Source organism: Artemia sp. Qi Xiang Cuo, chromosome 18 (assembly GCF_049724085.1).
Source record: "Artemia sp. Qi Xiang Cuo chromosome 18, ASM4972408v1, whole genome shotgun sequence".
Classification (NCBI taxonomy): domain Eukaryota; kingdom Metazoa; phylum Arthropoda; class Branchiopoda; order Anostraca; family Artemiidae; genus Artemia; species Artemia sp. Qi Xiang Cuo.
The window spans coordinates 52,682,742-52,710,208 of NC_142811.1; the positions used below are offsets into that span (position 1 = coordinate 52,682,742).

Below are 27,467 nucleotides of genomic sequence, written 5' to 3' on the forward strand. Positions count from 1 at the left end.
TTTAAAACAAACAAAATTCCTACAATTGTCAGGGTTGCCACACACTCGAAATCTTCCAATAGCTGGAGCGTCATTTGCAATTAACTGAAAATGTTTTCATTTTGAATACTATTAGTGCTCTGTTTTTATTTAAAGAATCAAGTCAAGTTCTTGACTTGATTGTTATCAAGTTTAGTCTTACCCATCAATAATTAAGCACCTGAGAAAATTTGCATTATTTTCGAAAAAAGGGAGAAATACCTTCTAAAAGTCATGGAACCTTAATAAAAATCGCACCATCAGATTCAGCACATTAGAGAACCCTACTGTGGAGGTTTCAAGTTGAAAATTCACCCCCCCCCGGAAATTTCCCTCCCCATAGAATATTGTCCCATTGGAAATCCACCCCAAGCACAAAATCCCCCCCCCCCTGAAAAATGTCTGGATACTTCCCAATAACAAATATTATACGTGAACAATGGGCAATTTTCATAACTTACAGGCCTCTTTCGACGGCTGTGGGGGGTCATTTTACCCCTAAGGACATGTTTGTTTTATATTTAAACTATATTGAACAGAATGGCTATCTCAAAATTTTGATCAGATAACTTTGGGATATACATGGAGGTGGGAGGGGGCGAGTTGCCCTCTAATCATTTTTGTCACTTAAAAAGGCAGTAGAACTTATAATTTCCATTTGAAAGCGCACTCTTCGAATCTTCTGGGACGATTATTTCAATGCAATCACCACTGGAAAAAAAAAAAAAAAAAAAAAAAAAAAAAAAACATGCATCTGTGTTCTGTCTGTCTTCTGACAAAAATAGCAAAATTCCACATTTTTGTATATAGGAGCTTGTAACTTCTAAAATAGGGTTCTCAGGTATCCTGAATCTTATGGTGTGATTTTTATCAAGATTCCTTGACTTTTAGGGGGTATTTTCCCCCTATTTCAAAAATCAGGCAAATTTTCTCAGGTTCATAACGTTTGAAGGGTAGTACTGAACTTAATGAACCTCACATATTTGGAATCAGCATAATAAGCTGATTCTTTTTATGCATCTAATTATATCAAAATTCCGTTTTTTACAGTTCCGGTTACTATTGAGCCGAGTCACTCCTTACTTACAGTTCGTTACCACGAACTGTTTGATTTAGAAGCCTAGTATCTAAAAATATACCTTTCCAGACCTGCGTACTTTTTAGAGCTCTCAAATCGTCTCAGATGAAGCTCATAAAATTGCATTATTAAAAAGTGTAGAATTAAATAGAAAATCTGTTGACGACATATAAGCCGACAGGGTTGTAATTGGCGTCTACATATTTTTTTTTTTTTTTTTTTTTTTTTTTTTTTTTTTTTACAGAGTAGGCCTGCAAGGCTTTCCAAGGATTGGGTGGGAGAGAATACGATATATTTTTTCTTTACCTAACCAGCGTCCAAAGGTGTCAACGGCTTGATTACTTAAGGAGATGTTGGAACATAAAAAATGTTGGCGATCTTTTTTCATTCTAGTCTTCCGAGGTGGCAAGCCCCTCCCTCCTCTTGTGAACCTCTATGAGAATGAAGCGAGGGATGAAACATTAGATCAAAACTTAAAACTCTCAGGCACAGCACTTAAAAACGGCACTTTTAAGGTTCGGCACTTAAAATTGGAACTTAAAAACAGAAGATATAATGCTCCGTTACTTATACGGAACCAAAAGGAAAAGTTCTTAACACTCTTTCTACAAAAATTGATACCTCTTTAATAAAGGCAAATATTTATCCAGAAGTAACACATGCTTGTTGAGCGTAGTTTAGGCAGAATCCATAGACTCCAGACTCCAATGGAATCGTTCCGGAGCTCACGACTTCATTCGAATCTGTAACAACTCGAACTTGAAACGGTTTTGTCTCCGCTAGAAAAAATACAACTTTAATCTTTATTTAAATTAAAGGGATTATTGGTATTTGCATCTAACTAGAGAGAAGAGAACATGTTAAGAAAACAATTCTTACTTTATAATATGCAGAATAATCATACTTAACACATCTTGCATGCAGCCCCACTATAATTTCCCCCTCTAATGTGCAAAGCATAGTCCAAATTATATATTTCCTATTTATTCTCCCAATGCGTCTCAGTTGTATCAACCCGTGTTTCTGTAAATTAATGTTTTTTGTAGTAAAAAAAAAAGTTTTTTCAACTGAAAGTAAGGAGCAATATTAAAGCTTAAAACGAACAGAAATTATTACGTGTATGAAGGAAATTGCCCTCTCCTCAACATCTCGCTCTTTACGCTAAAGTTTTAATTTTGTCCAAATCCTTTAAGAACGACTTCTGAAACACAAGGGTCGTTTAATTAGAACAATAGTAAGCTTTTTTAAAAGTACTGAAAAACTTTAGCGTAAAGAGTGAGGTTTTGTGGAGGGGTAATCCCCTTCATACACGTAATAATTTCTGTTCTTTTTAAGTTTTAATAATGCATCCCTTGAGGTACAACTATGAGACCTTTTGACCTTTTTAAAATGCCGAACAGTGTCTTTGGGAAAAGGTATTTAAAAACGCAAGGGAGACTTATTGCCTTCCGATCACTATCCGTTATACCTTGAAAGTTTCAACTTAATACACTCAGCCACTCCTTAGATATGCCAACCAGCATACACATAGCATGTTTTAATTGCGGTCAATGTCCCTCTCAGCATTTCCTAAGTTTCACTTTAATTCCAAAACACTTTTTGGAAACGTGATCAAACATGCCCCATTTTCCCAATAAAAAACCTTATGTAAGCAACATAAAGAATGGACAACTTGTATAACTTTGAGCAAATTTACAATGAGGGGAAATTTAAGGAAAAAGATCTAAAATTAAAATAACGTGCCAAACCACAATTATATTTTTTTCATTTATATTTAGCAAGGATCCTTTTAAACAAAGGAAAAATATGACTATTTGATATATTCATTATAATAATATAAAATATTTCAAATTTATAAAAATTTTTAACAATTATAAAAATAGAAGAAGAAATCCCAGGTACAGTACGGGATTGAACCGGACAACCCACAATTGGTAGAAGCAAGCACATCCACTTCACCGTATTTGGGTATTTCATATTTCACCGTTACTGGGTATTTGGTTTAGTTATTTTAAAAAGTTTTGTTGATTCAAAAATCTTAATTTGCTCATTAATTACTCTATGTTGTCTTTTTTGGTTCAAAACTTCACTTTGGTTCATAGCTTTCTTTGGTAAATTAAATGAAAAAACAAGTTTTGGTCAATATCTACCAAATCATATTGTTGAGTCTGGAATAAATGGAATACACCATTCGTTGGCTTTTTTTATGCTTAATATAAATAAAATAAGATTTTAAAGCGTAATTTACTTTCAGCCCCCCCCCCTAGGCTTTATCTGGCCATTCAAGGGGAGGTGGGGTTAGGTATTGCCGATATAGGGGGGGGGGGGGCGTAAATTCATTTATGATAGAAATGCTTATATTCGTAATCAGCAAAAAAAAAGGCATCGAATGGTGTGTTCACTTTATTTGAAACTCAATAATATGATTTGGTATATATTAACCAAAGTTTTTTTTAACAGAAAGTAAGGAGCGACACTAAAACTTAAAACGAACAGAAATTGTTCCGTATATGAAAGGGATTGTCCCCTCCTCAACAGCCCACTCTTAACGCTAAAGTTTTTATTGTTTTAAAAAGTAGAGTTGTGAGAAAAAGTCAAACTTTAGCGTAAAGAGCGGGGCATTGAGGTGGGGAAAGCCCCTTTCATATATGGAATAATTTCTGTTCGTTTCAAGTTTAAGTGTCACTCCTTACTGTCAGTTAAAAAAACTTGTTTTTTTTATTTAATTTCTGTACGTTATTGAATTAATGAAGATTTTGATTTTGGCTCACCGTACATGAATAATTAAAACGAAATTTGCATATTAGTTTTACTTTTTTAACTAATAATAACCTTATAATAACCTAAGTTGGATTTTTGTTCCATTTATTTAGGAATTACTCCTGAATCACAAAGGCTGTTTAAATAGAAATAATAAACTCTTAAAAGTTAAAAAAAATTTAGCGTAAAAGCGAGCTATTGAAGAGAGATAATCCCCCTTATATGCGTAATATTTTCTGTTCGTTTCAAGTTTTAATGCTGCTCTTTACTTTCAGTTAGAAAAATTCTTTTTTAAATTTAATTTCTGATTGTTTTTTAAATAATACTGAGAAATCCAGCGCCCCTTCATGGAAATTTTCTTCCCCCATGAGAAATTTCTCCATGGAAAGATTCTCCCGCGTAATCCCCTCCCTGCGAACCCCCTCCTCCCACGAGAAAAAAATCTCGCTGAAATGTAGAACTTTTAATTTCCGTTTGAATGAGCCCTCCCATGACATCCTAGGACCACTGGGTCGATACGATCGCCCCTGAAAAAAATAAAAATAAAAATAAATAAACACGCATCAGTGATCTTTCATCTGGCAAAAAATAAAAATTCAACATTTTTCCAGATAGAAGCTTGAAACCTCTACAGTAGAGTTATCTGATACGCTGAATTTGATGGTGTGATTTTCAGTAAGATTCTGTTACTATTAGGGTGTGTTCTTCCTTTTTTAGGCAAATTTTCTTTTTTAAGGCAAATTTTCTCAGGCTCGTAACTTTTGATAGGTATAATTAAGCTTCATGAAACTTACATATTTAAAATCAGCATAAAAATAAAATTCTTTTGATGTATCTATTGGTATCAAAATTATATTTTTTAGAGTTTCGGTTACTTTTGAGCCGGGTCGCTCCCTACATACAGTTCGTTACTACGAACTGTTTGAAATGAACTGTGACGAAACAAAAACTGGAAAAGTAAGCTACGGGTGGCAGAACTCATTGAAAATACATAATTTGGGCTACATGTGTGCATATTAGGGAAGGGAGTAAAGGATATCGAGGCTGGACGCAAAATGTGTTAACTATGGTTATTCTGCATATCATGAAGTAAGAATTGTTTTCCTAGCATCTTTTCGTCCCTTCAGTTAGTTCTCTAGGCAATTACCGTGTCATTTTCAAACGTTCATTCTAAATAGTTAGGTATTAGAGAAGTACGCAGCCCCATTAGAAATGAATCCATTCCATTTAAAATGAATCTATTTTGACCCGGTCTGATGATAGAGGGAAGGGACTATGTAGGACCTGGGCATATTAGGGTCAAGAGTAAGATGTTGCTCATGCGGAAACTAAAGTTACAAAATTTTTCATTCAGACCTACAAACGAAACATCGCTACAAACGAATAGAACCCTTTTACTAGGGATGGAAAAACACGTAAATCATCATAACTCACATTGCAACTTTCATGATTTCATGAAATTTCATGAGTTCAACTTTCATTGAACTTTTCATGATGAAAGTTCAGGATTTGTCTAGCATATCTATGGCAAAGCAGAGTGCACTTGCAAAAAATGTTGTGTCACAATTTTCCATACTTTTTACTCGCTCTACAAAAATAAACCAATCAGGTTTTGCGTTCTTTTGGCTGGCCTGAGCCCAGTAGCAGATCCAGGGGGGGATCTCCCCCCTGGGCAAAAAGTTCTATCATTAGGTTTTCTGTGACTTCATTGCGATATCAACGCTTGGATCAACGTATCTTTGAAAAGGATTTGACGACACTTGGTCTGTCTACCTTAAGTCTTTAGGGAGTTGTCTAGAGTGTTTGGTGTCACCCAAACTAACGAAGTCATTTTGTAGCTTGTCATCTCGTAAATTGTTGAAGCTTCAAAAATGTGTGTGAGTCAAAACCTGTTTCTTATTCAATAACTAAGCAAAAATCTTGAAATGACTCTAATAACACATACGCCTTAGAGTTAGTCGCGATTCTAGAACAGTTTGAAAAGTATGCAATTTTTGGATAATATCAACCAGTTATGATGTCGAAGTGAAAGCAGATAACTCTCGACAACTTTTTTGGTTTGAAAGTTAAAATTAGGCGAGTAGACGCCTGAACTGAAGATAGAAATAATGTGAGTTTCAGCGTTAATAGTGATTACAGCGCTTTGACTAATAGTGAGATTGTGCATCATTTTTTAGCATCAACTGAAGTGTGTAGCCCCAAGCCTAACACAAACATCGAAAATGCAAGCACTTTCTGCGAAAATGATATCGGAACCTATATTGATAGAATTGAAAAACTGGATGATCGTACGCGATATCAATTGCTTCAGAACCCGTGGGTCGACATCATCTTGGGTCAACAAAACATTGCTCTCCGTGGCCATAGATATGATGGAGAATTATTAGTAGCAATGGACCCATTGGCAAACGAAGGAAACTTTCGAGAACTTTTAAGGTACCGTATAAACAGTGGCGACATCTAAAACTACCATAAACAGTGGTGACATCTAAAGCGACATTTAAAACAACATTTGGAAAGTTCAGGTGTAAATGCTACTTATATAAGCAAAACAACACAGAATGAATTAATTGAATGTTATGCCAAAGAGATTCTTAAAGAAATCTTTGTACTAGTTCATTCTGCCAAGTTCTACAGTATGGTTGTTGATGAAACAACGGATGTGTCACATAGGTCGCAACTGAGTATTGCCCTTTGCTGCAATTACGATTGCACAAGACGTGAAGATTTCGTTTTTTCTTATACCTACACGAAACATGTTACTCGGACAGCATTGGAAACTTCGAGCCGATCATTAAATTAGAAACTCTTGGAAATGCTGTGCTGGATTTTCTTCGATCTCTTGGGCTAGACTTGGAAAATTGTGTGGGCATAGGCACTGATGGATGGCTATGATGGTTTCAGAACATTTTGGTGCTGTAAAAGAAGTTCAAAAGGTAGCAATGAATGCCCTGCTTTGCCCATGTTTCAACCATGCTCTAAATCTATTCATGTCAAAAACTTCTTCTGTCCAGAGTGTTAGAAACTCCATCGGAGTAATAAAAGAAAAAGTTGGTCTTTTTGGTGCTCCTGCAAAGCGCAATTATGATTTAACCAGAGAAATGAAAGCAAAGTTTACTGGCTTTTGTGAAAAGCTCTGGATCAAAAGGCACGATTCCCTAATACAGTTTGTGGTAGAGCTCCCTAAGATAGTGGAAGCTCTTGAGATCATCAGCCGCTGGGCAGAATGCACAACTGGAGCAAAAGCAAAATCCTTATGGACTGCTGTCGCATCCTCCGACCTGATAGTAACCATTTACTCTCATAGTAATATATCATGACTGATTTTACCACTCAGTCAGCTATTTCAGAAGAAGAGCTTCTTACCCAGCTGCTAGTCAACCGTTGGGAGAGTGAAAGCGAGTTTAAAAACCCATTCGACGAGGTAACTAAAGTGGCAACCGAGCTAGGTTTAGAGACAAGAGTCCCTAGGATAGTTAATAAGCAAACGAATCGGATTAATGTACCCTTCAGTTCACATGAGGAATATTATAGACGGTCAGTTTTAATCCCCTTTTGGCCACACTCATTTCCAACTTAGAAAGCCGTTTTTCCGTTGAAACGTTCTACACTTTTAAGCTAAGTAAAATTGGCATCTGTTGAGTGAAGTTTTTCTACCTTGAGAAGATTGAAAACGCGGATAAAAAATAAAATGACGGAGGAAAGACTCATCGGACTTCCCTTTCTTCATGTTCACTGTGATATTGTCATAACTGTAGAAAGTTTTATTGATAGATTTGCTAATAGTGGGAATTGGAGGCTAGAATTTGTTATATAATATTGATAGTGTTTCTATAAATGTAGTTTTGTGGATAGCTTTACAGAAATGACAGCTAAATGACAGATAGAAGAAGAGGCATGCAACTTTCAATATCAGTAAGGTACGTTAGGCTTAATTTAGAATGGGAATTTTTTGTAACGAGTCTCCCCCCGCCCTCCTAAAATCCTGGATCCGCTACTGCCTGAGCCTGACAAACCATCGCACTATTTGATGCCTGGTGACATGGTTTTGAATTGGTGGGGCTATTTGTCTCTCCAAAAAATAAGTAAAACTTTGATTGCGTAATGAAAATACGTTGCGTAAAAATACGAAAGTATAAGGCTGTAATTTTTCTTTTTTATCATTGGTAAAACTATCCTGTTTCAAAAGCTCTGTCTATACTTTTGAAAAGGGAATATCTTGAAAAGTGGGGGATATGAATGAATGAATGAATGAATTTTATCAATAAGCCGTTTTACAATCAACAGAAAAAGACGGAGCACAGACAAGAAAAGAAAGAAAAAAGCAAAACTGACAAGAAAAACAAATACAAACAGAAAGAACTACATAATAACATAACTATTTGAGAAGGTGGACCCACTCGTGGTCCAACAGCTCTAGTTTTTTCACGTAATCATGAATTACCTCCTCCGCGGCACTCAGAGGCTCAGCAATTCCATATTTAGCAACAATATGGCGTTTCTAACAAAAGGCGGCACTTGAAGCAGATGTCGGGCATACTTGAAAAATACCGAACTTATGTCTTTCTTGTTTCGTGCACTCAGGAGCTTCCATAGAGGAGACAGGTACAAGACATGAGGCAAAGCTACTGCCTTATAACGACGAGCCAGATATTTACGGCTGAAATTGTGACGGCTAGTGACAACACCCGCCTAGTCAATTCGCACTTTTTTTTAGAAAGGTGTTCAATAAGCAAAGACTGGGTTTCTCGAAGATTACGACCAATCGGCAGGCCAAGGTACGCTATATGCCTAGACGGTGTTACGGTAATTCCACCAAGCCTGACTGTAGCATTATCTTCAGGGGAATTAAAAAACAAAACAACAGACTTTCCTACATTAAACTGCAAACCAATATCCGAATAACTTTTTTTCAAGACGCGATAAATCATTTTCTAATGAAGAAAGCGACCGAGACATACTTAAAAGATCATCTGCAAAACTCAAAAGTGACAAGTCAATATGCTTGAAAATATAAATCAGAGAGATAACCTGTTGTGCATCATTAACACTGTTACTATACAAAGTAGGAGACGTTATAGCCCCTTGCTTAATTCCCTTTTGTACAGAAACCTCCCCACTAAGATCACCATCTTGCAAACGAAGATGAAGCTTGAGGTTCCCATACTTATCAAGTAGTGGCCTTATAATAGAAGAACGCACGCCTCGTTTACACAGCTCTATCAAAATCTGGGCATAAATCCCAGAGTCAAAAGCTCTCCTGACATCATACTGACCGAAGATCAAAGTTTCTCGCGAGAGATGAGCATCAAGTAATATGTAAGCAAGAAGATAAAGTACATGGGGACACCCGAGGCCTTTTCGAAAACCCAACTGGTGTGAGGGCATCTCAAACTTATCATAAATCTCATCAAGCACAGCAATCTCTAATAGTTTGCAAAATACTGAAGATATCGTTACTGGCCGATACGAAGAAGGCTGTTCAGCTGGCCTCCCCCTCTTTAATATTGGGATAACCATACCCACATTAAAGCAAATCGGGACTACACCTTGCGTCAAAATTATCTGAAACAGAAGGGCAATATGATGGTAAAGAATACAACCTCACAAAGAAATATGTAGAGCACAAAATACTATCACATCCTTTCGAGTATACCTTTCTCAACGGCCTGGCAAATTAAGGCCGGTGACACTAAGAAATCGTCGAAGGTATCGGGAAGCATAGGAACTAGCTCATTTTCGTAGTTAGACTGCAGAACTGGATCAGGCACTTTGAACTTGGAATCAAAGTAAGCACTCCACTGATTAGCAGAAAAATTAGAAGTAGGCTTAGCTTCTTCAGGCTTAGATTGAAGCGACCAAATAAGATTCGGATTCTTAATGAGCTTTTGCACAAAATTTTCTTTGAGGGTTGCACGGGAGGCATCTAACGTTTTATTGAACTTTCATTTAGAATGGATTCGAATCTCGTTCACTATTCCACTCCGTGGCTTCCCACTATCATGCCAAACTTTCAGCCACAGCTTCGTCGACGCACAAGCCGCCGCTAGTTCCGGATTTCTAGACCACCCTTTCACCGGCGATCTATTACGGATACGGTTCAGAAGAACTGCTATACTCTCCGCGAAACTCAGAGTATGCAATATTTCTGCACAGTACATGTTTATCTGCAGACATATTTCACTTTCACTGAAATACGAGTTTGCATTTCTCTGCAACAGATGGAAGGGAACCTTTATTTTATTCAGGATATCGCCACAAGTGGCCGCAAAGAGGTTATTCGATACTTGTTTCCAGTCACTGTATAATCTCCATTGGGATTTACACGGACCCGACAACTTTGCACAGTCCAGTGTTATTGATAATGACAAAGGCAAATGACCAGAGTATAAACCATCAGCTGCAACTTTTACTTCGTCACTTACCGGGAAGTTCGTTAACAGATGGTCAAGATTTGAGACGGTGTAGGCAACACTGATAAATGTAAAAGGTTTATCCTTATCAACAACATTTAACAGATCAGAAAGGGAACCTATAACGATTTGAGTCCTTTCAGATTCGGTATTAAGTAGGTCATAGCTGAAGTCCCCTATTAATAGAACTTTCGTATTTCCAGAAATTGAGCCTTTACGAAACGGCTTAGCTGAGCACACGCAGCCGTGACCTTGCTGTCCAAGAGGATAGATCTCTAATTATTAGGAAGATAGACGTTTATTATCACAGTATCGCGAACTTTAACAGCAAGGAAGTGTTTACTTAATGCTAAAAGTTCAGCATGAAGAGACTCTCTCACCAAAGTGGCTAAACCACCAGATGGCCGACCTCGGGATTTCACAAGTTCAGCTGGCCGAATAAAACACTGGAGTAAACTTGAGAACTTGAACAGGTTAGTATTGCTCCCGGAAAGCAGGTGCTCTTGTACAAAAATTACTTCATTTATTAGGCTCATAGTATCAAGCAGAACTGTTTTCTCAAGTGCTTTCCCATTTATATTCCAAGACAGAATACTACACATTTTGGAGGAGGGGTGTGAATTTGTTGTTTTTCGACTTCGTTCAGTGAAAACACCAGAAAAGTCAACCAAAATATCAAAGAAAAGGCATTTTTAATAATCTAGGGGGAAGAAAGGGGCAAAAGTCCGGGAGGCGTATTGCCTCCTCCATACGCCGCTACCCCAAATTGATACACCTGATGGGATGGACAAAAGAGTAAAACACCGATTAGTGTGGGGAGGGGGAAGAGCTTGCAGGGCTGTCTTGGCTTTAGGCAGCTTAGTGCTACAACCAATTCATAAATTTAGTAGCCGTGAATACTCACTACACACTGTCATAGGTGAAGAAACAGCGTTGGTTCCAGTTCTGATTCCAAAAGCACCGCCACAGATTCTGTCACTGAATTCAGCTGGAAAAGTTCCAACTGCAGGTAAAAACGCTCCAGCTATTTGAATATAATCATTGAGACAAAAATATGGAAGAGCTGCATTTGTGTTGGTTGTCCATGTTGTGCTATATCCGTTGGATAGTCCAAAAGCAAACTGGCTGTCATCACAAGTTGAATAACAGATCCCACAAAATCCCTGCAAAACATTTGATTTGGTTAATTAAACAAAATTTTTTTTGGTGGGGAGTACACAGACAAGATTTTCTTTTTTAGGGAGAGGGAATGGTGGAGCAAGGAGGATATTTGCTACAAAATAAAAAAGGAGAAATAATAGATCACTTTTTGTTGCTGGGATTTTAGTGAATGTATTGTATCTTGTTACTTTAGAGGAATAAGTATGCTATATTCCTTTGGAATCAGGATCCCTTTGAAATAAGGAATATCCTTGGGTTGAAAACCTATAATAGCCTGAAAAACGTGCTTATGGAACATTATGGACAATATGCAAAGCATGGCTTTCTGCTAAGCGTCAAATCGCTGGGAGAGCGGGTTTTATTGTATTTGCAGTGAGTGAAACGTAGTGAGGTAAGGTGAACTCAGCGTTGAAACATAATGGATGGTATAGCTCAGCAAGTAGACCACAACAAAATTCGCTACTGCTCAAACGGGTTGTTCGTCCAAGAAATAGGTTGGAATCGCTAGCTTGCTCCAATACTTCTTCTGAGCTTGTATGACCCGATATAGCTAAATAAAAACATTCATCTAAATCAAAATGATGGAAAAAAATCTACACATTTTTTTTTATGTACATTATTTTATAAGTTTGGTATTCAAGTATTTGTGGTCTTTAGCGAGTTAAGTTCAGATTAATTCTCGAAGTAATAGCTTAAATTAGGTAAAAAAAAAAAAAAAAAAAAAAATCTAAAACCACACAGCCTTTCTATGACGAACAAATACAAGTTCAAATGGGGATAAGTCCTTTTTTAGAGAGTGAAAAAATAAAAAGAAAGATCTGGATATTTCGACCACATACACCACATACGGGTCAATCACATGTCGTCATCAGCAGAAAAACAAAAGCATTAAAATATCCAGATTTATCGTATCTGTTTTCGCTTTCTAATAAAAAGGCATTCCCATTTGAAATTTTATTTCTTAAGTTAATTCTCATCTCAGCGCGGAGTATGAAAAGAGATTTGGGAATCTGCAAGACAGCTGAAACCAGTTGTTTGTCCTAAAAATTAGTTGGAACCGCTAGCTTGCTACAACACTTTTTTGAGCTTTTACAGCCCGATATGCCTAAAAAAAGAGCACTCATCAATATTAAATCCTGTGAAAAAATCCAACACAAGTTTGGCTGCGGCATTTCAAAGGCGGTAAATTATTTTATAAATTTTGATATTCAAGTATTTCGATATTTCAAAATTGAATATTTGTGGGCCTTGACGTGTTAATTTCATATTAATTTGCATCCCAGTGCAAAAAATACAAAGGGAGAAAATATGATGCTTCACAAGACGGTTTTAGAAATGGGCTCGGAACATTTGCCAGTTCTAACATATACTATTAAATATCATTATTAATATTTAAATGTGACTATTAAAAGAAGCAGCTGAAGAAATTGCTGAACCAAAAGAGGTGATGTTTGAGATGCCACTCCCTTCCAAAGTGCTCCCAAGTGACTGGAAGCAAGCCAACATCAAGCCTGTATTCAAAAAAGGGAGAAAAGACCAAGCCTGTAATTATCGCCCTACAAGTCTTACTTTTTTTTAAAGGTCACCCAATCTACACAAACCTCACTGAATCCTATGGCTTTGTAACCAGACTCTTGGACAACGGTCCTCCGGTGGATGTCAAATTGCTCGATCAAGCAAGAGTCTTTGATAGAGTATAGTATCAACTCCTTCTCCTAAAACTGGAAGCATACCAGGTGCACGTTGATATGGCGCACTGGATTGAAGCCTTTCTTACTGGAAGAACTGATAGAGTATTAGTTTATGACGCCATCGGTAAAACTGTTTATTCAGACAAATTTCCTGTCAGTAATGGAGTTTCACAGGGCCCAATCCTGGGGCTCACATTGCTCAGCATGTATATTAACGCCAGTGCAACTCACCTGAAAAACCCCTTAACAAGATATGCTGAGGATTGCAAGCTCCTAGGACAGGCCCAAATTAGTCCCAATCAATCAACCATGCAAGAAGATTTCGATGAACTATCTAGATGGTCGTCTGAGTGGGGTTTGCAGTTCATCACGTCACAATGCAATGTCCTGCATCTTGGACACAACAACCCTAGACAACCTTATCATATAGGAGATGACCTACTTGTGGCTGTAAGTGAGGAGAAGAACCTGGAGGTTATTGTTGATAATGAATTCAAGTTGCACAGCCACACATGTTGCTAAAGCAAACGAGCCCCAGGGCTCATAAGACGAACGTTTACCACCAGGAAGCCATGTGTGGTCAAAAAGACATACAAAGCTATTGTACGTCCACATCTGGAATTTGGAATGACCCTTGTCTTTCCCCAGTATAAAATGGTTGTTAAGGCACTCGAGAGTGTCCAAAGACGAGCAAACAAGCTCATACAAGCTTTGCAAGACAAACCGTATGAGGAGCGCCTTGTGTCCCTCAAACTCCTCACCCTAGTCTATCGAAGGAAGAGAGGAGACGCAATTACTGCTCGTAAACTGCTCGAAAACGACCTCTTAAGTCAAGTTTTCACCTCATCCCTCGCAAGTAGGACGAGAGGTCAGACAAAGAAGCTGAAAAGTCCCCCGTTGCCATCGATGTGAGTGGGCCAATGCAGAGTGCAGGCTAACCTGGGACGTCAAACCACAGTCATGGCCAACCACCAGCGAGATGTTCTAAAGGAGGCTCATCACCACCTTGTCTGGTTGGACATGCGATTTAATGTAATTATGAGCTCATATCGTAAAATAAAGGTAGAAAGAACGCTTATCAATGTTAAATACCTGCTGCTAAAAGGTACTATACGTATTTGACGAATGCATTTTAAAAAGTGATATGTTATGTAACACAAGTTTTGAAACATGAAGAAAATTGACAGAAAAGTATTTGGGGTTGGTATTAAAAAAAAAATTTTGAACGTACAACAAAGATTTAAATATGACCTTCAAGATAAGAAAAAAAGTTATTTCAAAAGCTCGTAATTCCAACTATTTTTGAAATTGTCGAAAGAAAATATAATACGTCTGGATGAAATATAGATATATACATTGAACACCAAATGAAATATAGGAAAGTGAATTAAACCAATCAAAGAACGTTACTATAAGGTAGATTGATATAAAAAAGATACCTTGACAAAACCATAATCTTAGAATACTCCAGCCACTTCCCCTTTTATACCATTAGAAAACACAGCAGCTACAGCAAGACTTTTCTTAATTTAACGTGTTTAGGTGAAATGCACATACTGCACATAAAATAACAGCACATAGATATTGTATTAAACCAGTATTTTGTGTCAATTTTTTCTTCGAAGGAAAGAAGTTATTGGTATATATGGTACTGACGTGCAGGGCGTAACTTTGTAAAAATCCCAGGGGAGGAGGGGGGAGTTGAAACAAATTTTCCAAAGCCAAGTGAAAATGACCAAGTGACAAGCAAAAATGAGCCATAAAGGTAAAGTTATACTAAAGAAGACTGAACTGTTTCTGTGGATGCTTGAACTGTGTAGGCCTGTCTTAGTTTTGACAAGGTTTTTGAAGACGCTAAATTTCGGCTGCCACACTAGACCCAGGTTTGCCCCCTGCCCCATAGAAAATTGCTCCCATACTGTAGTGACAACACGTTGTCACGCCTACAACGAAATGGTGTATTTTGCATTTTTTTTTCTTCGGGTGGATATTGATTGAGACAAGTCATATTTAAGTTGCTCGAGCGCAAACATTACTGAGCACAATTTTGTGAAATTCGAATTTTTGTTTACACGTTTTTGTGTCCTCAAACATTTTATGAACATAATTGTATGAATGTAATATTACCCCCAAAATTTACCGGATTATCCGGATAGAGACTTATTATATGACTTTAGTTCTGTTTGTTTTAGGTTTAATGTCTTTGCTTTTTTTTATTTTTGTTTTTGGAAATGCTGTTTAGAATATATATTTAGAAACAAACCCTTGTCAATATTTAACAAAAAAAACTGTATACACGTTGCCTCTTATTTTTCGCTTGCCACCGTTTTGTGTATACTACACAGCACACATTTTCACAGGAAAATGAAAATGGGGGGGGGGTAGTAATAAGCTTTTTTTGTAAAAGTGAATTTTCATCCAGTCTTCAGGACAAGCAAAGACAAATTTTGATATCAAAATCTGAACTGTCACATTTTGTGATGTATGCCCCTGTGTTGTGTATACTACACAGCATAAATTTCACAGGAAAACGAAAATAGGAGGGGGAGATATTAACAAACATTTTTTCGTAAAAGTAAATTTTAATCCAGTCTTCAGGGTAAGCAAAGAAAACTTTTGATATCAAAATCTGAATTGTCACACATTGTTATGTATTCTGATTCTCTCAGGTTTGTGCTCTTCTAAATCACTAAAAAAAATCTCACAAAAAATTTAAAGACCTTATTTTTACTCTTACCGGTGTGTATTTTTTTTTTTTTGGGGGGGGGGGGGTAAGGGGGGCAGTTGCCGCCCTCCCCAACAATGTGTAGAAAAAATATATTATATATCCCATGCCCCTTGATTATTCGAATATGGACCCATCTTGCCCCCCCCCCAGTAAAAATGCTGGAGATTCGCCCATGCACTCTTAGGTAAAACAAGCAAAAGTGAGATAGATGGGTACAAAGCATAACCTATACCTGCTCCATCCTTATACAAATGGGGTAATCTTGATTTGCCAAATGTCTAGAATTTGCGGGTGTTGCCAAATCATAGTTGAAAGTGCGGATTGTGCCACTTGCTGAGCTGAAATACTGAAGGCATCCAGGCGGGGCTAAGCCACAGTTAAAAAGGAGAAAGACAGAATTATCATCGAGAGTCAAACAAAATGGGACATTGATAAGATAGGAAACTTAGGTTTATCTATTACAGAAAATTAGCACCATCTAGCACTACCCACCAAAATTAAAAAGATAATTATGTAACCAATATTACAACGTTAGCCTTATTAATTTTTACTATATTCTGCTGTACCTTAAAATTCGGTTGATGGTAAACAAATACTCTTGGCTAAAGAGCACAAAATCCTTATTTCTGTATTGCCTCCTGTTTAGTAGCTTATGCTCTAAATTTTAAACTAGTCCTTGCTATTTTACATTGGATGAAAAATTGTTAAAAAATAAACTTCATTTAAACTATTAAAAATTGTTTGAAAGAAGTCGTGTTAATAAAATCTTTAGATTGGATCCATTATAGATACTTTAAATCTTTAAATCTAGTTTAAATTTAATATCTAGTTTAAATCTAGTTTAAATTTAAATTTAAAATCTTTAAATTGAATATACTTTAAATCTAGATTTTAATGAACTGAAGTGATTTTTCTTAAATTTTATTCCAACTCTACTGAGTAGCATGTGCCACTATAGTAACTTATGCCAGTATGCCACTGTCAGTGGCACTCTCAGTTTTATTTCATATTAAACACATGTGAAGCGTCATGTCTGATCATTTCTTATGTTATTTCACCAAGAGTTCTATAAATAAAACGTGCATGACAGAGTGAATTATTTTGCGTTTCAATGAAGCATCTACATAAGGAGAAACCTAAAGATAGTAATAATACTTTTAGTTGAATTCAGTAATGCTGGTCCAGTTATAAGGCCGTATATAATGACAAAAAAAAAACTAAGAAATAAATAACAAACAAACTACAATGCTAAAAAAACAAAAATAGCCAACCTGGTTCGAAAATCTCCAAAAATTTTTACCTTTACTGACCACATTTTCTTATGATTTACAAGTAAGAAAGGGCTTTTTGAAGGATAAACCAGATTCTTTATTTGTACATTTAGATTGAGAACAGAAATGTTCTAACAATATTAGACATTTTTACAATTATTATTCTAACGATAAAAATTCAAAAACAATATTAACGGTACTGATCACTGTTCGCAATCCAGCATTCAAAATTCGATAGCTATTTTTGTCTGAACTCTGAACTTTTTTGAGGTTGAAGTTATTGATATTGAAGTTTAAGATTTTCTACCGACGGTGATCTTCTGCAGCAGTTGCAGTATTTCCCATTTTTCACTGAAGATTTCTCGTTTTGTATATTCTTTTATTTGTATATTCTGTCTTTCATTATTTTATATTTTTAATTCTGTCCATATAGCAGAGGGATTTTTTTTAAAGATAGGTTGCCTTTTTTAAAGTTTGATTGAAAATGAGAGTTCAAATTATAACAATTTTGACTGTTCTTTGTAAATCAGCATAAAAAATTTAACAGTCATTTCTGGTAAGATTTTTGAAAGTCAAATTTGAGGTTTTTCATTAATGTTAATCCATTGTGGAAGCTAGAGTATTTTCCATTGCTATCTAAGTATGTCTTGTGTGCTCGCATTACTAGTATGGTCTCGCTTTTGTAAGTTTGGATAAATTTAAAGTTTTAGACGCTAATAAATCAAAAGAAAGTATTTGACAAGCTGGCTCGGTTGTGAACTTGACGATTTGCAATCTCTAATGGACAATGTTATTATAACAATAATAAAAACGGTTTGACAATGAGGATCACATAATTACAATTGTATTGTTAAGAAAATACCAGAGTACCTAAGTACCATTATCAATGGAAAGGATGACGAGGCGTAATTTTAATGTTTTAGGAGGGTCATTTGCCCCGTCAAGGCCCTGTTTCACCCATTCAGATCAAATTTTTACCCACAGATTTTCTTCTGTTCTTTCCAGGAGTTTAAAGAATAAATATTTTTATGGTTATATTTGTTTATTCGGTTACATCATTTTTATATGTTTTGCATCTTATTATCGTATAATAAAAATTGCCTACCCTTTAAATTTCCTTAACTCTACCCTATATTGGAAGTTCAACCTGTTTTAGACTGTTTATCAGAAAATGAGTTTGCCTCCTTCAGGATATGCTTGTCAATTTCCGTCAATGAAAGAGCCTTGAAAATGTTTGACATACCTAAAGAGGGAGAGTCACAAGGTATTTGAGATATCTTGACATTCCAGTAGCGTTGATTTGCAGTAACTACTGTCTGTCCTGGAGGTCCAGTTCCACTACCAATTGCAAAATTTAAGGAAAACGAATTTTGTCCTGCTGTCATATCCAAGTAAACTGTAATAGTATAATTAGAAGTTACTAAATGGAATACTAGAATGAAGACCCGATTCTGACTTGAATATAAGTTGTAGAATAACTAGGATTTGTATATACATGTGTAAATGAGTTTGGAGAGGAAAATACAAAGGAGAGAGGCTAGGATTCAGCATACTTGTATGATAAACCCTCTACCGCTCAAGTTGTTCATTAATTGACGCATTGCAGAACCGTTTTTTTGCTAATTTCTTTCAGCTTAGCGTGAGACAAGACAAAGAGAAGTGATAAAATAGATGGAAAATATATGATTAGGGCTGTATGTTTGCACAATAGGGAGGGTGTGGGGTGGGCTTCTTACTACATAATATGCAGAATAATTTGACCTAATTCATTAGGCATGCAGACCCGATATACTTTAACACCCCTCCCCCCATAATTTGCAAATATAAAGCCCACATTTGTTTCTAAAGTATTATATTTTTATCTTACTTTGGTATATTTCAATAGGATTGAGTGTCAGAGAAACATATTTGAAAAATATTAGGTATGGGCTACATCATACAAGTGCCCAGGATTATACTTTACTTTGCCCTTTTTCTGCCATAACATAGTATCTGCATTTCCTAAATCCATGAGAAATTCACAAAATAGTGATTTTCTTCGCGGTTAGAATGGATGAAATAGATAAAAAAAATATGTTGTTTTGTCTGGAGGTTTTCTGAAATTCTGTTTCTTTTCCATCTTTGTCATTCGCTTTACATACTAGGTGTCATTGTTTTGTTTGTCTGTACGGGGTTTCGTCTGAGGGAACCGATGTTTTTTTTTTATTTTTTTTTTTTTTATTATTTTTTTTTACTCGAATCTGTTTTTTGCACTTAACTGCAAGTCAGCAACTCTTTTTTGCACTTAACTGCAACTCAGTAAGTATAGCAGATGAACAAATTCCGACTGCACTATTGGACTTGCCGTGTCAAGATCAATAAAGGAGAATACTTAACTCAACCTCACAAATTTTGTTTTTGTACTACGTTTAGGCAGAGAATAGGTTCAAATTAACAGAAAAATATTTTGAGGAGAAAAAAAAGGAAAATCTTAAGAAACTGAAAGAATTAAAGAAAACAAATTGGCAGAAGAAAAAAGAAGCCAAAAATGATAGGAAAATTTCAGGTTTCTTCAGAACTGTTATTTAGACAACATTCACGGTGGGACTATCATACGATATGACGCTAGTCCTGATAATTATTAGTTTTAGATATCTATTATACCTTCTTCCAAAACACCTAAGAGGAGTTTGTTTTTGTATATCCTAGGCTAGAAGGCCTATCCACATAGCGGGAATACGATGAACAAAACCCAATACCAAAGTCCAACTACTGCTGGCGGTAAGTCCTTTTCTATAGGTAGTTTTGACGAGCACCACTACTGTGAGTGAAAATTTTATTTTTGACTTACCACTACTACTGTCGGTGAGTACTCTGATATTGGTAGTTTTGACGAGCACCACTACTGTGAGTGAATATTTTATTTTTCACTTATTTTATTTTTTTTTCACTTACCACAAAAATTTTTTCCCCTTACCACAAATAAAAATAATTATTTTATTTTTCACTTACCACAAAAATGATAAATATTAGAGACATGAAATTGATATTTGAGGCACATTAATAAACAAAGAAACTCACCATGTTGGCCTGTGTTTAGTCCACATATGGCTGGAACATTATTTGAAGCCCCCGTCACGGTGAAAGAGTCGGTGGTACATTGAGTAGCCTGGGGGTAGTTTGTTGCACTTTGGGCTTCCGGTTGAGCCAGTCCAAAAGCTAAGAAATCCAACCTATAAAAATTTAAATAAACTAATAGTTATTAATATTGTTAGAATTGTTTTTTATATTTTTATTGTTAGAACAATAACTGTAATAATTGCTAATATTGCTAAAATTTTTCTATTCTCAATCATATTTCACAAATAGAGAATCAGGTTCATCCTTCAGAAACTCTTTCTTGTTGGTAAAACATAAAAAAATGCAATTAGTAAAGGTAAGATAATTATTTGAAATTTGTTAACCAGGTTGGCTATTTTTGTATTTTAGTATTGTGTGTGTTTTTTTTTAATTTCTTTCTTTTTTTATTTCTTAGGACATGAAGGAAAACTTCAGGAAATATTGTTTTTGGTTCGACCGTTTGACATAAATTATCACTTAAACAGAAGTACTGCATATTTGGAGATCATTGCTACCAATATTGGTAATCTGGGTACCATAATTTACCATATATTAAAGAGCGACGCTGTAAGTACCCCAGCAAAGGAAGCCCTACTTAAAATGGTAACTGAAAATTCACCAAGGATCTACCTCTTTTTATAGGTAAAAGTTTAGCCTATAATTGCCAGTCGAGACATTGACAAAGGAAATAGCTACTAAAATATTTCCCTCTCTGTGGGAAATATTTTCAACCAAGCTGACACACTCAGCTACGACAACCTTACACAACCACTGTTGGGCGAAGGAATAACCACTCGTAATATAAGAAAACTTCACTTTAAATTATCAGACCGCAAACAGGATAAAAGCCTAACTTAAAATCGAACTGAAAAACGCTTAAGCAAAGAAAAAAAAAAGTAAAAGTTACCTCTTTTGGAGGCCAAGGAGATGTGACCCAATAAGGGAAGAGTAATTGTGAATTAGACATTGTAACTAAATTCACCGACACCAGGAGAACGAACGGAATCCAATTAAGAAAGCTAAAGTGGTGACTCACACACAAATTGTTCTAAGGTAATTGCAATGTAACACCTTAAAAATCCTTTTCGGCCCTTGGCGCTGGCTGACCATCTCAGACATATTTCCCGAGTCACAGGGAGCCTCCAAAGCTGCTAAATTCTGTAGCGTTATGCAGAAACCGTCTAAGTCACATTTTCCAAATTTTTACAGAAGAGCAAGTTTTCTGGTTGAAAGCGTCTCCTGAATCCGATTATGAACGAAAACTGCTGGGGAAAAATGATATATGCAAAAAAACATCGAGGAATTGAAATTTGTCATTAGATTTCACTAAAATGGAGTATATTTATGAGATAATGGACTTAACCGGTTTTTGCCAATTGAATTTTCTAAAAATTTTTCAAAAAACAAATTGCAAATTCAAGCTAAGTCAACTTCGTTTATGTAAGAAATGGTAAAAAAAAAATTTTTAAACATGAGAATATCAGCTCATTCTTCTTCATTTTCATTTTCAAGGTAGTCCACCACTGTATTGTCATAAAGCAAACTTTTGTAGAAGGCACAAACGACAGAAGTGACATCAAGTTGTCTTATTTCGCTTTGGAAATCGTCTTCCCATTGGGATACTTTGTCTTCATACCTGCAAATGAAACTTTCCGGGATCCTCTCTTTCTAAAATTCATTGTTCTGAACGGTGCATCTTCATCTAGACAAGTTTTGTACTTGGTGATGCCAAATCCTTTTTCGTACCGCAAGCAACGAACAGCTAACCAGGAGAATGGCTGATTTTCGGTGTCCACTGTCCTTTTGACACAACTTTTCCTGAAAAATTCGTTAAAGTCAAACATTTCTGACTTCTGCATCTCAGTGGCGGTCAAGGGAATTTTTTCCCTTGCAAGACGTATTAAGTTCGTTCAGTCAGCGAGAACTCGGATTTCAAAGTCTGTATACTTTTTGGCCTTCTCAATCCTGGCATGATCGCTGTCACACTCGAAGTGAGTATTGTCGGGTTCGAGAAACTTTTGATCTATCAATTCAAAACCCTCCAAAGCAATTTTGGAAACGTAATGCGAAAACATTCCAGCCACATGCATATTCTGATTCTGACAACCACATGTGTCCGAGTACAAGACTAGCCGTCTTATTCTTGACGACAGTGCCTTCAGATGCTTAAACAGACAAGAAGCTACCTCAGAGGCTCCCTTGTCCCCCATCCCTTCGTGCCAAAGGTAAATGTATGACTTTCCCTCTTTCAAAATGCTTATTTCGTGAGTGGTAAGGTTGTAGGTCCACAGTTGCCTTTTGTAGAAAGCTATTTTAGTCTGTACAAAGGGCATTGGAAGGGACTGCTGGAGATCAATAACCCACAACAGAGTGGAATTGTCGTTCTTTACAACCTCTTTGTTTTTCTTTTCAGACTCGTACGCTGATCTATAGGCTGTCTCATGGGCCTCAAGCTGAGCTTGTAAGACTCTTTTGGAATCTTCAGGTTCAGCACAATTAATCTGTTGCTTAAGCTTCTCACACGTTCCACAGGAGTCACTGACAAGAGGTTTAAATCCAAGATTATATTCTTGACAGAAAGCTTTCTTGTCCATTGCAACAGATTTTCCTGGCAACCCCTTTTCTGCAGCAAAATCTTTGTAAAGATAGTACATCTTCTGAAGGCTTAAATCAGAGGAAATATATTTCCTGGAAGTTTGTGACCTTGCATAGTGGGATTCATAAGCAGGAAATGACTCAATGTGCTGCTTTATAGCCTAAATGTCAGCCGGGACTGATCTGCTGGGACCTTGGCGTCTCTCAGGAGTGCTAATAAAAGATAACTTCCCATGCTTTCCTTGAACCGTTGCAAGTTCTGCTTTAGTTAGATCAAAGACAGACATAAAACAGGACTTGTATATTTTAACTTTCTCCGATTCAATAGTCAGATAATAGTACCAGGCATAGCGCTCCTTGTTACTATCATCTTTTCTTTTCCTGGTTCGTTTCAGTCGAGTTCTGTTTACGCAGTTGAGAAGAAATTGCTGCTGCTGTTACTTTCCACCTATAGCCCAATACGATTCAAACAGACTGGCTTTCGTTTCACTACCAAGTTTTTCAGAACAACTCAGCCTGCAATTTCTAAAACTCCGCCTCATGTACTTCGCATTTTGGCCACGCTTTCAACCGGAATGTGCTTCTTCCAGAGTAACTTCACTGTTTTGGTCAAGCAAAGAATCTGTCACTGGGTCTATCTGCCCTCGGTCCAAATGATTAAGTCATCTGCGTACAAGGCAAATTTTACTGATGGTATATTATCAAAAAAGACCAGCCCCTGAGGCATGTAGCCCTTGGGGGGGGGGGGCTGTTCCTAAATTCCTTGTGAACATGGGACATGGTAATCCTTATCACAGGAAAATGTTAACATTAGATCATAAGCCAAATCTAGCTTTCTTATCTCCAGAACCTTTTTGAACACAGATTGATTCTTGACCTTCAAACAGTTAACACCGTTGATTGACCCTACCAATATTGAGTCCTTTTGAAAATCTTAAATCTGCTTTCTTAAAAGCATAATTGCTTTCATGATTATCCCCAGAGTGGGATTGAGGGGACCAGGATGACTATTACTTGTTAACCAGGCTATTATGATTTTGTCCTCATAATAATGATAACAGCAGATGTAGCAGGTGTACATAACAGCAGATGTAGCTGAACCTCCTGAGTCAGGAGGGTCGGAAATTCCTAATGGCTAACCAAGAACTATAGAAAACACCAAAACAAAAGCAATTCAACACTACCAGTCACAAAATGAAAAGAAGAGAAGGAAAAATGGCTTAAATAGGTTAATATTAGCCTTTATACTAATAAACACAAGAAAATAAAAATTTTGCAAAATGCTTTATTAGTTTAATCTTTTCACCTTTTCCTCCTTCCAGAAATTCCATTTGGTTTGTAAACACTGATGATGGGGGTGAATCAAAACAGTACAAGTCCAATCCTGCAGCCACAGACAAAAAGCAAAAACATGCCAAGTCCAGTTACCGCCGGATCCAAGGACTTGGCTTGTTTTTGCGATTTACAAATTGCTGTAAAGGGACTTAGACTGAAAATTCAAATTTTAACTCTGACCTTATTTGAATACTTAGATCGATTCTGATTATACCAAACGACTTGTCGTAAAATTTTACAAAAGGTAGAGCCCATAAATCAACTTCGTAAAAAATGTGACTTAGACGGTTTTTGCATAACGCTACTGAATTACTCAAGTGATATTGCCTTAAAATTTTGGCCAAAAGTGATAGGGTTTCTTGAATGTGTCAATAGTTTCAAAAGCTAACGAGACGTTATTTAAAATAAGAAAAATATAATCTTTTACTAATTGTTAAGCAAATCGCTGACTATTCAATACACCTACAGCATAAATGATACATCCCCTATCTCGGTAAGGTTTTCAATCAAAGCGGGTGGCATCTTGGGGAATTCCCAAATCTTTCAAATTACTCAAATGATGTTCCCTTTAAACTGGTTCTTACGTTTCCCTAGCAGGTGTACTAGAACAATCTTAGGAACTGCCCTTTCCAGTAATTTAAATTAAAATTTTGCTCCGTTTAATAAAAAAAGCTAAATTCACACTTTATAACGATGTAAGTTTATTAAATCTGAATATCTCTATCTCCGGCACAAAATGGGAGAAATTAAATGATTTTTCGAAGATTTCGGGAAATTAAATGTCCACTTTTAATTTTCGTCGTTTGTTCAGATCTCTTATTCAGCCACCACAAGCTATGGCAAGACCATCCAATAAATTCTAAATAATCTGGCAACACAATCTAGAACAGTTTATGATGGACGGAAAAGGTCAGGTACTGTTTCTGAACCCGTCCCTATCTTGTCCCCCATCCGTTCTTTAACCTCCAGACATGAGAAAAATCTTTGTTCCCTTCATTACTGATCAAATAAACCACTAGTTATTTTTTTTTGTTTTTTTTACTGATGATACCCATGCTTGTGTCCGTTTTGTTCTTCCGTTCCCTCCCTTTTTTGTATACTCTCTTTTAAACCTTTTTAACACTATTTTTATCTCAATTTTTTTTGGCTTTGTTTTAGTTTGTGCCTTTTTAACTTTCTTACATTTGAGACTTTTTGTTTTTTAGACTAATGAATGGCTTTGCCTTTCTGATATTGTTGTTTTTGGCATTGTTTAGCCAGTTTTTTAGCTGTTTTGCTATTTCTATGTTTTTTTTTTTATTATATGACCCCGAAATGTGAATTCCGCCCTTCGGCTTGTGATAGTCATTTTTTAAAATAAAATATCTTATCTTATCAGGTCTTTAAGGAACCATATCGCCCTAATGAAATAAGCTGGTCTATTGCAACAGACTTAAGTATTTAGAAATCAAAGCACTTAAAGAATAATGGGAAAGGGAAAAGGTGTATTTTTGTTTGCAACAGCTTCCTGCTCTAAGGTAGAAATATTATTTTTGATATGGGTATATTTTGTTCATATGAACATTACGTAACATTATTATACTGTGAAACTTTACGTAAACATTAACCTTATTATATAAAAATCGATACTTTTCTGTTGAATGAAACACACCCAAAAAGTGAAGTTAGGTTAATCCTACCTAAATATAACAAAACATGATGATGATATAGCACTTTAGAAACGAATTATGGAAACCTAACCTAACCCAACCTAGCCTAACCCCTGACCACCTATATATTACATATTTATCTAAAAAGCTATATTGTAGTTTGTCACTCAAAATAAGCAAATAATAATCAATTCCAGACATGCAGACCGGTTATTGTCGGATATTACACGGCGTAATTCTCGAATGTGTTTCGTTTAACCAAAAAGTACCTAAAAACTATAAACACTGTTTATAATTAACGATTATAATAATCATTACCACTTTGAGACGTGTACCAGTTTTATTGATAAAAAAAGAATTATAGCTTTACCTAACTTGGCATATATCGGTAGAGCATTTGTTGACGGTGAAGCTACATTGTAGACTAGTACTAACTGAAGAAGAAGGATAACCAGGACTTTGAAAATAGGTACAGTTGCGGTTTGTTGATCCTCCACAGGTCTGGTACAGAACTAAAAATAAACTGTGAAATAGTTACAAAGCTTAGAGATTAGTAAATTAAAGTGATATATTTGAACTATATTCTGGTACTTGCATGATATAGCCCCAACCTAACATTCTTCTAATATTTTTCTCTGACGCTCAATCCTAATGAAATATACCTAAGTATGATAAAAATCTAATGCTTTAGAAACAAATTTAGGCAATATATTTGCGCATTAGAGGGGGTAGGGGGTTTAAGTATAGCGGGTCTTCATGCCTAATGTGTTACGTACAATTATTCTGCATATGATGAAGTAAAAATTGTTTTCTAATTTCAAAGTGTCCAAATATTTTACCCCAACCCACCTAATGTGCAAATATATAGCACAAATTAAATATTTTCTATCTGTTCTGTCACTTCTCTTTGTCTTGTATCACGATAAACTGAAAGAAACTTATGAAAAAAAAACTGGTTCAATAATCCGTAAATGAATTAAAAACTTGAAGTGACAGCATAATGAGTTTAAAAGGAGCCATATCCCTTCGAGTCCCGGTTCGGACACTTTTTTTAAACTTCTTCGAGACGCAGATGTTATTAATTTTATTCAAGGTGCAGATGCTTGTTACGTAATAGGGGATGTTTTCTAAGAGATGCAGGTGCTTATTACATGATAGTTTATTTATTTTTTTTAAAACCCGCGAGGGCCACGAAAAAACCTACTGGGCCACACTAAATCGTGTTTTCTTTGGTTGTTATGTTTAAAAACCTACGATGGCCAGGATAAAACCTTCAGGGCTCCCACCGAATCATGTTTTCTTTGGTCATTATGTTTAAAAACTTATAAGTTGCAGGAAAAAACATTCAGGGACCCTCAAGTAATTACAAGGTCCACATTGATCATAACGTAGCGATAATGCACATGCGGGGCGTTACATAATACCTTAAGAGAGTTTTTTTCAGGATTTAATTTTTTTCAAGGTTTTTTTTCTTTCAAAGTTTTTTGTCGAGATTTCATTTTTTTCAAAACTTTTTTCCCAGGGAACCTTTATATTCCAAAGCTTTTTGTCCGCATTAGGATTCAAAAGAGATTTTCTCTCAACGGAATGGTGCGAAAGACAGCTGGACCAAGAAAACCTTCCTAATATTTTGATTTTGGAAATAGATTCTAATGGGAACGTTTCCAAA

At 36.1% G+C, this 27,467-nt stretch overlaps 1 protein-coding gene across 2 annotated transcripts in view; it reads right to left on the reverse strand.

Moving 5' to 3' along the window:
• Positions 1 to 27,467, reverse strand: part of LOC148941633 (uncharacterized) — a 52,569-nt gene that overhangs the window by 6,341 nt on the left and 18,761 nt on the right. The window contains exons 3-8 of one of the 2 annotated variants that reach the window (XM_089104656.1): positions 26,169 to 26,310; positions 20,181 to 20,332; positions 18,364 to 18,516; positions 16,082 to 16,215; positions 11,174 to 11,432; positions 1,718 to 1,875 (exon numbers count right to left, since the gene is read on the reverse strand). In XM_089104656.1, coding sequence (XP_088960782.1) covers positions 1,739 to 1,875; positions 11,174 to 11,432; positions 16,082 to 16,215; positions 18,364 to 18,516; positions 20,181 to 20,332; positions 26,169 to 26,310 — 977 coding nt within the window. In that variant the 3' untranslated portion in view covers positions 1,718 to 1,738. Of the gene's footprint in view, positions 1 to 944; positions 1,876 to 11,173; positions 11,433 to 16,081; positions 16,216 to 18,363; positions 18,517 to 20,180; positions 20,333 to 26,168; positions 26,311 to 27,467 lie in introns of those variants that run through there. The other variant, XM_089104655.1, reaches the window with a different exon arrangement.